A 13,365-nucleotide genomic window follows, 5' to 3' on the forward strand; every position below is an offset into this window, starting at 1 on the left:
ATATCGACATCTTCTATAAAATTATTGAATAAAATCTCAATGCCCATTGCAACTTCAAATTCAAAATAATTAATCACAGTTATATCTATGCAATTGTAAATAAGACAAAAAAACTCACGTCCCTTAAAATAAGAGTGCCGTCTCTGGTGGATGTGCTGCCACATTTCCACTTGTTCGTCAAGTAAATTCAAGGGCTCATTTTCGAGCTCGGGATTTAGCTAAGTTCTAGACTTTAAACAGCTGGAGCCAGAAAATTGGCTTTCCGAAAAAGGGCGTATTCGTAGTTTTTATGCTAATCTTCATTTTCTCATTTCTATAATTATTGGAGACGTTTATTGCCTTGACGAAATGATACATTTCTAAATAATTCAAAATAGGTAGCTGAAACTTTACACTATTTTCTCTTTATTTTATTTTGTGTTCAATTTTATAGTTTTTCAAAATTTAATTTAAACGTGGACTACGACGACGCCCCGTTTCGGAAAGCCAATTTTCTGACTCCAGTTGTTTAAATTCTAGAACTTAGCTAAATCCCGAGCTCAGAAACTGGCCCTAATATTTTATATTTTCAAATCACTCCAATTATTCCAGTCCGTTCATTCCATTCAGCTGTATGTATGAGTGAATTAACGAAGTTGATAAATTGTGACCCATTAAAAAAATATGATTCCACCTCTTGGCAGGATATAATTAGCAACGTCCCGTCCGAATCCCTCCTCACAGGGATAATAAACCGATTTTCAGTAGCCGCTACCAGGTCTAGTAGACGCCAAAAGTAGATTTAAATAATAACAATAGAGTACTTAAAGTGAGAAAACGGAAAAAATGACATGAATTCAATAATTATAATAATAATGCTGTTTAATTCATAAATAGTAAAAAATAGACTCAATTACAATTTTACGATATAATTCTAAACAAAAACACTTATTTTAGAGGCAAAATAATCAAATTGTTAAAAAAGATCACCATTACACTACTTCAACAAACAGAGTGCCCCAATATTAGATTTTATCAACTTGTAGGTTATACAATTCAAGAGATTTAGGTTATTACAGAATGACCCAAAAAGAATGGTCGGCTTTTAAGTGACTATAACTAGAATAATTTCCAACATACATTTTATTTCTATATATTATGAGCTTGTTCAATTGTCTAATTTCAGAAAACGTCATAATTAACAAAACTGCTTCAAAGTCGTCGACGTTCCATTAGGTGGCGTGATTATCTTTTGGCCTTTGTTTGCCGCTCTTCCTTTACAGTATTATGTATGTTAATTATGACGTTTTCTGAAATTTGACAATTGAACAAACACAGAAATATAGAAAACTAAATGTATGTTGGAAATTATTCAAGTTATAGTAATTTAAAAACCGACCATCCTTTTTGGGCCATTCTGTATCTTACAACACACAACGTTCACATTACACATAAGGAACTAATTTTATCATCGGAAGAAACATAAATTATCAGCCATACTAAATTAGGATATTTATTGAGAACAATATTTTCAATAAAAATCACACTGATTATCCAGAAGCGAAATGCTAGTTGCAATTCAATACAGAAGTGGAATTAGTGTTAATCTAGCTCTAGAAGATCCACATTTACGAGTAACATTTTGAATGAATAACGCAACACATTGAAAAAACTGGTTATTTATATAGTAATCAGTCTGCTACTATTTACATTTTATTTTACATACTACTATATTCATTTCATTTACATTTATGACAGACTGGCACACTGTCAAACGAGAGAAGGAGGTAGTAATTTCAAGCATCTTTTAAAATGAAATGTTAGTAGCAGACAGATTACTAAATAAATAACCATGTTTTTCAATGTGTTTCGTTATTCATTCAAAAAAGTGTTGATTTAAGTTTCATTACTTTACCTATCATTTCTTTACAAACTAAAACTTCAATCAGCCGCCATTTTTGGTAGAAGTATCATAGAACATTTTTATTGATGCCATATTTCTAGTTTTAAAAAAGCATTTAAAATGATGTAGCACACAATGGGTGTTAACAATATTAGAGTTACAACCCCTAAGTCACCCCCTTCCTTATGAGGGGTTGAAATTCAGTTGTACGTCAAAAGGTAGAGTATTCGTCCAATAACTTATCATGAAAGTTACAGTATTATAACTACAACAGTCTCCAACTTATTGAAGGGTTCCCATACATTATGACTTACTCTGTATAAATACATTTTCAACTCAACTAACTTAACTACCGTATATGATATGTGCAGAATAATAGTTTCTTCGTGTAGATACCTCTCCAGCCGCTTCCAGTAGAATGGGAAATTATCAATTTGAAAAACAACTTCCTCACTTTACCAAAAGCGGCCCAGAGAGCCTTGTTTGTCAGCTATCTTGTTAACAATAAGTTAATACAAAAGTGGTGAGTCTTTTTTCCTATTACATGAATATTAATTTCATTTATTGACTGATGGAAATATCGGTATGGATCGCTAACGATTTTTCATCACTGTATAAAAAAAATTATTAGAAGTTCAATTCAAATTTATGTTTAAGTAACTTGAAAGTAAAGCAACTAGGAGACATAATTTTAGGGCCGGCCTCCGAGTTCGAGATTTAGCTTAGTTCTAGACTTTAAACAGCTGGAGTCAGAAAATTGGCTTTCCGAAATGGAGAGTAGTCATGGTTTTTAAGATATTTATTTTCTCATTTCTAAAATATTGGAAACATTTTTTCTTGACAAAATGAAGCATTCCTAAATAATTAAAATAGCTGAAACTTTACACAATTTAGTCGTTATTTTATTTTGTGTTCAACTTAAGTGTTTTTGGGAAATTTAATTTAAACGTGGACTACGACGAGGCCCCGTTTCGGAAAGCCAGTTTTCTGACTCCAGCTGTTTAAAGTCTAGAACTTAGCTAAATCCCGAGCTCGGAAACCGTCCCTTAAAATATTTTTATGGTAAACTTCATTCGCATTGATCTGGCAAAAACCCATGCACAATTCTGGGTGATTCACAACCGGACAAAGATAATTCAAGAAACATAAATTCGGGTTGACCGTCACCTTTTCAAGTAATTCATCTAGCACTTCAATCTCAAGGGTTTACTATAAAATGAGGATTATTGACATATCGGAGATGTTATCAATTGACTTATTATAGCATGGTGATCCAAGTCTGAGCAGAAGTAATCTATGATGCAGCCTGGTGTATAGACTAGATTTTTTTTAAGATTTCGTCTTGGAGACTCCAGGAGGGAGTATAAGACAAGTCATTCTTATGAATACTCAAATTCCATACAGTACAGAACAGTCAAAGTGTATAAATCACCAATCCATACGGAATAGTCAAGTGAAATAGATGGTGATGTTCTTGGTTGTGTGGTATAATAGCAAGTTCCGTTGAAGCGGCGACAAACCAGTTCAACTGAAACAGGAGAAAAAAGCGATCAGAAACAACAGCAAAATACCAAGGAATAATAAGCTTTTAATGAAATTTGTTATTACTTCATTACAAGGCATATAAGTGCTGAAATTATTAAATATTGAATATGAAAAATATTCAATATATGAATATTTCTTGTAACCGGTGGAGGGTTTTATCATAGCCACCTCTAATACAAGGCCCCGGCCTTGCAACGTCGCAGCGTAGGCCTAGAATCTAATACATGATTGGTGAAAAAGATCAGCTGGTATTTTAAAAAATCTTTTTACCAATCATGTATTAGATTCTAGGCCTACACTGCGACGTTGCAATATAGTAGGCCGGGGCCTTGTATTAGAGGTGGCTATGGTTATTTATAAGCCTCTTCAACTCACACCGTACATAAAATTATGTAGCTGAGAATCTCTCTATACGATGACTTAGTTAATTTTCCAAAATATGTAATATATAAAAATGCATGTGGTTCGATAGACATTATACTACTGCTGTGCGAGGTATATCGAGGGGGTGTTTCTTCTCTTCAATAATATTTTCTAAAATTATACTGCTATGAAATCTCTTTTGATTGGTTTAGGAGCTTATAGTGACAAATGCACAGATTATTATCATTATTCAATTGTCACCTAGTTAAGCAACTAGCAACTACGAGCCAGGAACTTCAATGAAAAATATTCATAAAATTCGACTTCAGGCTTATTAAACTAATCAAAACTAATAAATAGAATCATGTCACATTTGAAATTTTCAAACAAAACAAAGTTATTCAGCAATCAATTCAGGTAAAGAAGGCATATTCAATTTTTAATTTCAATACTTGGGAACTTGCTAACTTGCTGCAACTATTGTAGGTTTGGGCCTCGGTCATTCTATGAAACTGAATTTTGAGCTATAAGCTTATAAGAAAACAACAAGAGTTTGGCACTCACCATTTTAACAATTTAAACTTGGACTCTTCAGAGACACTCACATACGATTTAAGAAAACTCACTATACTTGAGCTCACACGCACAAATTATTTCCTGATTCTTCTCTTACTAACTCTATAAAATTTGATTTCCTATTTATATAGATAAAAATTACTGATAACTGAAATTTGTCAATTAGTCCCTCTGGATGGGAAATTGACCCATTCAGAGGACCGAGGCTCGCACACCGTTACACGATGTTTTCCGGTAACGTCTCAATTAGGACTGTGGCCTTTTCACTGAAAATTATTCCCCTTCCACTAGCGTTGAGCATAACTTTCAGTGGAAAAGCCAAAGCTGCAAAAAGGTCAACGTTCGTAAAATTCCCAAATAAAGAAGCTTTTTCGACATGAAATTGAAATTGTATTTGAAAAATGCACGAAAATTGCTTTAATTTCGACAACTAAGCAACAAGTTAGCAAATTCAATAAAAACATGGTCAATTCTCACACTAAAAACTCAAGGTTCAACATAAGGTAAAAATCAAAGTTCATTCAGTTCAATAACCTGCAAAAGAATATAAGATACACAGAAAAAAATAACTACAATTATATCCACTCAATATCACACTATTACATTTCAAACAATATGAGTATGAAATATTCACAATACAGACAATTAAAACTTACAAAACTACAATATGAGATATCCAAAAACTGTATAAAGATTTCCCTTTTGACACTGCCAACTGAATGAAATTTTGTGAGTTGTGATTACAGTAGGAAAGAAATAATTCTTGTTAGGATGTAGTAAGCTTAATGAGCTCACCCATCATCTCTCGTTCATCACTGCTCATATATTTTCTATGATATGCACAACCATTCTATAGTGAGGTCCACGTTATAATGGCAGTGGAGAAAGATAGCAAAACAACGTTGCCGATCCTCTGTCTTGTCAATGCCTTCTATAGACGGTAGCTAATACAGGTTTATTGATATAATATTTAACTTATTTCTTGTTTGAAATAATCAATTTTATTTTATTAAGCACGAAATTATATTTTCCAATAATTTCATACTGAATTGTAATGATGAAGATGAAATATTTTGTTAATTTATTATTAATTCTACATTGTTAAAAGACGATCTGGCAACAGAGTAAAGCGAGAAAGAGATAGCGCTATTTGCTTTATTGAATGATAGACAAGGATAGCAATACCATTGCTAATCAAACACTGCCATTATAACGTGGACCTCACTATAGGAAGTTGTATGGTCGCTGAAGAGAATGGATTATTATTGTTTGTAAGCAGGATTATACCAGGGTCATCTTTTTCAACCTCCGATCTCATATCATAAGACACAGACGAGCGATAGGGGGGCAACTTTCACAGAGCTCAACAGTTAAATATCATTCCCACCAAACGCCCTGTGATCCATGCGGCCAGAACGTAAATTTTTGTCAAGTTATAGAAACATGGCCGCCTAACTTGAGTCTGCTGCCAAGTGCTAGTTACGTAGCGTTATTAGTTTTTGCAAGCAAAATGCAAAAGTTCAGCATAAATCTGAAAATTATTTTAATAATGTGTGGTTACCGGAAATCAGATGCATTTGAGTACCAAGTACTAAATGAAGTAACGTGAGTAATCAAAGTATCGTTTCTATTGAATACGTTAAGTAGTGAGGGATAATGACTGCATCAAGTAGATGCTTAATACCAACATAACAATATCACTGAAGAGAGAAAGAAACCGAGGATTAACGTGCCGTTCGTAAGATTTGGAGCCAAGCCATATGAGGCGTTTTTCAGACGAGTCGACAGGGCAGGAAGCTCTCAGATTGACTGATTGGGTAGGCGTTCCGGAATCAGCTGATAATTAGCCAATCGGTGAGCTTCCTGCCCTGCCGACTCGTCTGAAAAACGCCTCATGTGGCTTGGCCCTTGGATCGTATGGATATATTGGAATATTACGCTAAGGAAGCGGACCTCAAACATAAATTCGGCAGACATCTCTAAAAACATATGAGTAAATTTGTAAATTCTCATTTGAATAAGCTTGAGATAATATGTCAGCAACAGACTAAAATTTTTTAAAATAGTTTTTTAAACAGACTATGTCTAAAACCCCAACAAACCGACACTGTTGGAGTTTTGATGGAACATGTGTGACAAGCTCATGTGAGCATCATCTGTGCTCTAATTTAGATTGACCAATAATTGATGATTGAACAATCTATAAATTTGATGATTGAACAATCTATAAATTTGATGATTGAACTAATTTATAAATTTGATGGGCAAAAATATGTATTCAGTCCAACGCTCACCTTCAAGCTTAGTATTGATAGAAAATCCAAATCGAGCACTGGAGGAGCATCTACTATTTCAAGATAGAGCCTGCCATAAGCATGAATATCAAGATTATCAATCCATTCTGAAAAAAGAGTTATACAGCATGGGTTAAATTGTGTTTTGTTAAAGAAATTTAATCTAATTATTATTCTTGTAGATCCATCTATTCAGTGCGCTCCTTAATTAATAAATTATAAAAGTGTATGAACTGTCAAAAGTGAGGAAATTGTCATGATGAGCAACGAACTCCAATTTCAGGAAACAGTTTGGAAATCTGTCAATGGCTTATTTGTAAACGTAGAGCATTTTAATGAAAACGTACAGATGCAAATGAATCTATAAATTAAATAAATATAAAGAATATATTATTAATATGGTAATATTATATAATATACAATATCATATAGTAATATGATCGATATTAGTAGTCACTAATAGGCCTACTATATATCGGCCTGTCTCCCAAGATTTTTCTTAATTGAGATTTTGATTGGTTGCCTTTCAGGGATTTGATGTACTCTGGCAATTTATTGAAAAATATGACACCTTTAATAAATTAATCATTCTCTGTTAGTTTCTTATTTACCCTTATCCTGTGATAAAATTTAGAGTTTCTACTGTTCTTGCTATGTATGTCACTTGAAGCAGTCAATTTATGTGAATTTTTGTGGATGAAGATTATGGTTTTATATATGTAGAGAGCATAAACTGTCAATATTTTATAGTTTTGAAATGTAGTTCTACAAGAGTCTCTATATCCTAGTCTAAAAATATATCTCAATATTCTTTTTTGAACGGGAAAAGGTCTATTCATGTATTTATTGGCAGCTCCTCCCCATATTATACCATAGGCTAGATGAGAGTACATGATTCCATAATAAATCAGAAGAAGCCGATCTTCAGTTAAATATTTGGAAAGCCTTTTGAGAATGTAGGAATTTCTATTTATTTTATTTGTGATGTAATTGATATGATCTTCCCGGGTCAGTTTTTCAACAATGTGAATACCAAGAAAATTCAACTTTTTCCTTACTTCTAGTGGTTCATATCTACGAGAGCAGTTTGGATCCAGTGAAAATTGATGTAAAAATCTGGTGTGGCGCACTCACACAACTTTTCTTTGCTGTTATGAAAATTATTGATCACCTGACGCTAGTGTTCACGCGCATCTCAAGTCTATTATCCAAAGATCTGAGCCAGCTGGTGACAGGACAATAACGCTGGAGACACACGAGGTCTGCTATCTCTTCATAGTGAATGATTTAATAGAATCAACAGTGGCCAACAGTTTGCAATTGAATAATAACATTTTCTTGAATTTCAAGCTTATTTTCAATTTTAGGTGAACATTTTACTGAACATTAATTGTAGAGATTTTCATGCTCAATCTTTTCCACTTGAAATTTTGTGTTTAAATTGTATCTGAAGCCTGATTATTGGGAATCTAAAATCAAACTTTGCATAGATGGGGCGGAGCTTTTGAAATTTCTACAGATGTGGGACTTGTGGCAGTTGATAGAGCTTATCGATGACTATTTTAGGTATAAATTTGATTGTGAAAAACCCTGTTTTTGACAACATTTTCGCCATTTTAGCCGCCATCATAAATTGCAGTTGATCGAAATTGTTCGAGTCGGATCCTTATTGTTTAAGGACCTTGTTATAGCCTACACTGTATCTTATAATATTCAACGTGACATTTGCCGCTTGCGTTATATGGTAATTTTTAATGAAAAAGAAATTAGACCTTTACCTTCGATCTTGTTATGGGTGAATCGAGCATCTGCACTAGATGCAACGCCAACTCTTTCACGATGGAACTCAGCCGGAATATTCTTGCACTTCATTCTATAAAGAAGAATAATTCAAGTTTAGAAGTTGTTAATCAGTTGGTTTCTACAATTGTTCACTAAAGGCGTAATCCCTTAGCGATGGCTCTAGCCGCGCAGAGGAGAAAAGTAAATTGAAATAAAATGATTTTATATACCGTACACAATTTAACTTAGGCTATGCGTTAAATAATATCAAAATCAAATCATTTATTGTCACACAACATTAAAATGTTACAACAACGTCATTAATAACACAGAAACATCAGTTTAAAAATCTATTACAAAGAAATCTTCAACTTTCATTGACTAATACTTTTTTAAATATTTACAGTAACTATTAAAGCTCATTCTTTTGATATTTTCAGGCAAAGAGTTATAAAGTTTTATTGACATGTATTGCCAGTTTTTTTGGGAACTTGTACACTGGCAATACTCGACTCTTATATTATTCCTATTTCTAGTGTTATGTTGGTGTATACTAGAGTTAACATCATATTGATTTTCAGTTTTCTTCACTGAAATCAAGCATGACAATACATACAAAGATGGCAGAGTTAATAGTCCGAGTTTAATAAATAATAATTTGCATGGATTACGAGGAGCCTTGCGGTAAATTATTCTCACTGCTTTCTTTTGACGTTTAAACAAGATGTCTGTAGTTGAGCCATTTCCCCACAGCTGGATTCCATATAGCATAAGGCTATGAATAAAGGCAAACTAAACACTCATTAAAACAGACATATCTACAATATTACATAATCTACGTAAAAGGAAGATGCCCTTGTTGATTTTTTTATAAATATATGTTAGCCTATATGACATTAAGTCAGGTTAGTATCAATTCTCACGCCAAGAAACTTAGGCTTAATTGAGTTTATGTCATTAATTTTTCTGTCAAAGCTCAAAGTTATATCCTCTGTTTTTGTGGAATTAATGCTCAGATTGTTTGCTGCACACCAATCTTCAATTTTAGAGGTATTATTCAATGTGTTAGAATACAAATGATCCTTATTCTTATTAGCCACTTTCAAACCTAAGTCATCTGCAAACAAATACGAAGCACTATCGTCATTACAAGAATCAATAATATTAGGCAAATCATTAATATAAACAATGAATAACAGTGAACCAAGAATGGAACCTTGTGGCACACCGTATTTGACTATTCCACCTCTATAATACTCGCCAATTTTTTAAAACATACTGTACGGTACTCTTTTTGTAAGATAGGAATAAATAAGGTCAACAGCCAATTGATTCAACCCGTAATAAGATAGTTTATGACATAATATAGTATGAGTAATATAATAAACAACAATTTTGGTGTAGTGCACTATATTTATGGGCTTCTGACAATTAAGTTAGTTAGGTTTGGTATGGGTTGTGTAGGTTATTAAAATCCATACAGTACCGTACTGATCAATGTTTATCACAAAAGTCGATGTAGCCTATATTATTTTACTCCCACAGGTTGCAGTGTATGAGCTTTTCTAGAAGTGATGTGAATTTTAAATTAGTATGAACAAACCAGATATTTAATGATCTTTCCAAGCGATCAATTGATTACTGTAGATTCATAAATTTGGAAAAAGGTGCACCGTATTTTATTGCCATTTGAAAAGATATTCATCTGAAAAAGAACTACCTATTTAAATCATGAAGATTTATTGACAGACACCCATATAGGGCACTTTTTTAGAAATTTCAAGCAATAGGAAGTTTATAATTGAGCAGGATATAGGCCTAGTTTACTAAAGCACAGTTCCAAGTAGAATTTAGTTATGTTACTCTTTATGCTCAAGTTACCTACTCTTGTAAAAATATTTGTTGTACGGTATGGAGTTGACTTGACTTGAATTTCATATCAATTGTTTGTTTTATTCTGATTTGTATATTCAGATTAATGATTTACCTAGTGTATAAATTAAAATGGACATACCTAACCTACATAATATTTGGACAATTCAAGACAAAATTAGGAAATTGAAGAAGTTTTAGGCAATAGCCTGTTTTTTCTCCACCAACTATTGTATTGTTTGCTCTATCCAATAAATGAATAAGAGTTTTAAATAGATTAGCATCCTTGCACTCTAATCCTAACCTACAAATTTGACTAACCTTTCATTTAGGCCTACTTTAAATGGTTTTTGTATATTATTATAAAAAATCACATCATTTCTATTCTTTACTTTTACTACTCTATTGAAATATTTTGTCTTCTGAATAAAAACCTGAATAAATGTTACATTTTATGGCCAACATTGGAGTCTTTCACCAAATCTCTATAGGTTACGTGATTTCAATAGTTACCTAACTGAAAGCTTCAGTTGTGAATTGTAATCCTTGCTGTCCAATTTCTACAAAATTTAATTGCTGGCACAATTTAAATAGGCTTAATTGAATCACGCAACATAAAAAATTGAGCTTATTAGATAAACTTTAGCTTTACTGTATTTGTATTATACACTAGCCTACCTTTAAAAAATACATTTAAGAAAGAATAAGTGTAAAAATAAATACATCAAATCTCAACAGACTGCATAAACTATAAACATTCTATTATAGAAAATTAAAAAAAAAACAAACTAGTTTTACCTTCAAGAACCGGCTATTACAGCAATATTTGCAAAAAGATAGTTCTATATTCACTTTTAAATATTTTAGATAAGAAACTCAATTATCACATTCAAAAAACACTCAACAGTATACTAAATAAAATTACATTTTCATCTCATAATAAGGTCTTAACAAAACATAAGACTGGAAGGTGTAGATCAGTTAGTAAAGCTTGTATAATAATTTATTCAAATCAAAACAGTACTTCTATAGTAATTTAAAAATGGAACAGGTACTACATTCTGTAACAGAGTATTAGAACAGTTTATTAACCTCCTTGGAACAGTTAACAGTATGATCGAGATGGCAATGACAAAATCATATAAAAATATAATGGTTAATATTTTGACGGTTGAATAAATTTATTTGAATGGACAAAATAAATTGAAGTTGAATGATTGATTATGCTAAGGATTTTGATATGAAATTTTTACAATGTGACACCAAAGTTCACCATCGAATCTCGCTACAATCTCGCTCACAAAATCAGAATTATTCGGACGTCGGATACGTGACAAGTGAAATGTATTATTGAATAACAAATATAGAAAATTTCATTTGAAAAGATGTTGATAATTGATTGATTGTTTTCTATTTATTATTCTACTAAAATCTTTGTTTATTATATTATCGCATGTTCATTTAGTAGGTTGGCCACACTTCCATAGATGTGACACGTGACTTGACAAACCACTCTCTGTCTCAGACAGCACCATATCGCGCATGCGTTTGCAACGGGTTTTTCCCGTTCCATTCAGTCATATCTTTGAAAGTAACGTTCTTTGTGATGATGGTTACCGAGCACTGTAACTGGAGCCAATCGTCATTCTATTATTTGATGAAGATATTATTATCCAATGATGATTTATCATTAAATTCAATATAATAATCAATATATTATCATTTTATTTGATAAAAGGAAGGGTACTTTTGAAAAATATAATTAATAAAATATAACAGTTGTTATTTAACTGATGTTAAAAAACACTATAACCAAGTCAGCATATTGTCATTTCAAAACAAAAACCGAAACCTCAACCTCCCCTTTTACATTTAAAACATCAATAAACATAACTATTTGAAAAACCTTCAATCCCTCCCAGCATATTGCAATTTCAAAGCAAAATCCAAACCTATCTTTCCACCTTTGGAATATCAAAAAGCATAATTCTACCTGGACCCTAGCCCTTTCTAGCAAATTGCAATTTTAAAGCAAAAACCTAACCTAACCTCATGGAACTGAATATAATCCAAAAAAACCTAACCACTAACCCCTAACCCCTTCACATTTAATAATTTAGATTTAAAAGCAGAATCCTAACCCCCAACCTATCCTTTCACATTTGACACATCAAAAAACATAACTCCAACTGCACCCTAGCTCCTTCTAGCATATTGCAATTTCAAAGCAAAAACCTAACACATTATTAAATATAACCTAAATAAAACCTAACCTCTAACCCTTTCACATTAAATACTTTAGATTTATTCGTCATCTTTAGAACAAAACATAAACATGTGGTTCATTTCATGAACATGTTCACAAACATGTGGTTCATTTCATGAACATGTTCACAAACATGTGGTTCAAAGCAAAATCCTAACCCCCTAGCCTATCCTTTTACCTTTGAAACATCAAAAAATATAACTCTACCTAGACCCTAGCCCCTTCTAGCATATTGCAATTTCAAAGCAAAAACCTAACCTATTTTAATAAAACATTATTAAATATAACTAAAACTAACCCCTAACTCTTTCACATTTGTTGAACGATAGACAAGGATAGCAACACCATTGCAAATCGTTCTTTACCATTATAACGTGGACCTCACTATAGATACTCAAAGAATACTTTTGAATAACTATGTTATAACTGTGACTGTTGCTGGCCGTTACTCTGTTTCTGAGACAAAGAGTCGATGGTTTGTCGAGGCTATGTCGTGTCGATGCTGTGGTTTGTCGGAGCTATGGTAGGTAACCGTGTCGAGGCTGTGGTGGCCAGTGAACTCTAAACTAACTGGAATGGACTAGCAACACAAAAAAAGTGAGGCAGCTGGTAAAGATAGGCAACCCGCATTGCTGTGGGATTCGTTCATTTTGTTACGCATTGGCTCTTATGGGAGAATGCATTGCACAGTCTCAATTTCTATTTTATTTCTATATTGTATGTCTTATTCCACGGAAGCGTTATTTTTCCTTCATTAAACAGTTCATTGTTAACTTTTTGAGAGC

At 32.6% G+C, this 13,365-nt stretch overlaps 1 protein-coding gene across 3 annotated transcripts; it reads right to left on the minus strand.

The window, feature by feature from the left end:
- Positions 1–3,213: 3,213 nt before the first annotated feature.
- Positions 3,214–11,590, minus strand: LOC111054333. 3 transcript variants are annotated; one of them, XM_039443148.1, is made up of 4 exons: positions 11,113–11,582; positions 8,439–8,533; positions 6,661–6,767; positions 3,214–3,410 (listed from the first exon to the last, which is right to left on the minus strand). In XM_039443148.1, exons 2-4 carry the CDS (start codon positions 8,530–8,532, stop codon positions 3,297–3,299), a joined length of 315 nt encoding a protein of 104 aa, XP_039299082.1. In that variant the 5' UTR covers position 8,533; positions 11,113–11,582; the 3' UTR covers positions 3,214–3,296. The 3 variants fall into 3 exon arrangements, with proteins under 3 accessions (XP_039299082.1, XP_022189727.2, XP_039299083.1); XM_022334035.2 differs by lacking the exon at positions 11,113–11,582 and adding an exon at positions 10,828–10,983; XM_039443149.1 differs by lacking the exon at positions 3,214–3,410 and adding an exon at positions 3,725–4,690 and having other exon boundaries at positions 11,113–11,590.
- Positions 11,591–13,365: the final 1,775 nt, after the last annotated feature.

The sequence above is a fragment of the Nilaparvata lugens genome, chromosome X, assembly GCF_014356525.2.
Source record: "Nilaparvata lugens isolate BPH chromosome X, ASM1435652v1, whole genome shotgun sequence".
NCBI lineage: Eukaryota > Metazoa > Arthropoda > Insecta > Hemiptera > Delphacidae > Nilaparvata > Nilaparvata lugens.

Excerpts from the sequence above, each read along its gene's own strand:
- LOC111054333 (XM_039443148.1), bottom strand. The coding sequence starts at position 8,532 with ATGAAGTGCAAGAATATTCCGGCTGAGTTCCATCGTGAAAGAGTTGGC. Across the intron at positions 6,768-8,438 it reads CACCCATAACAAGATCGAAG|AATGGATTGATAATCTTGAT; the intron begins GTAAAGGTCTAA and ends CTCTTTTTTCAG. Across the intron at positions 3,411-6,660 it reads TATCAATACTAAGCTTGAAG|TTGAACTGGTTTGTCGCCGC; the intron begins GTGAGCGTTGGA and ends CTCCTGTTTCAG.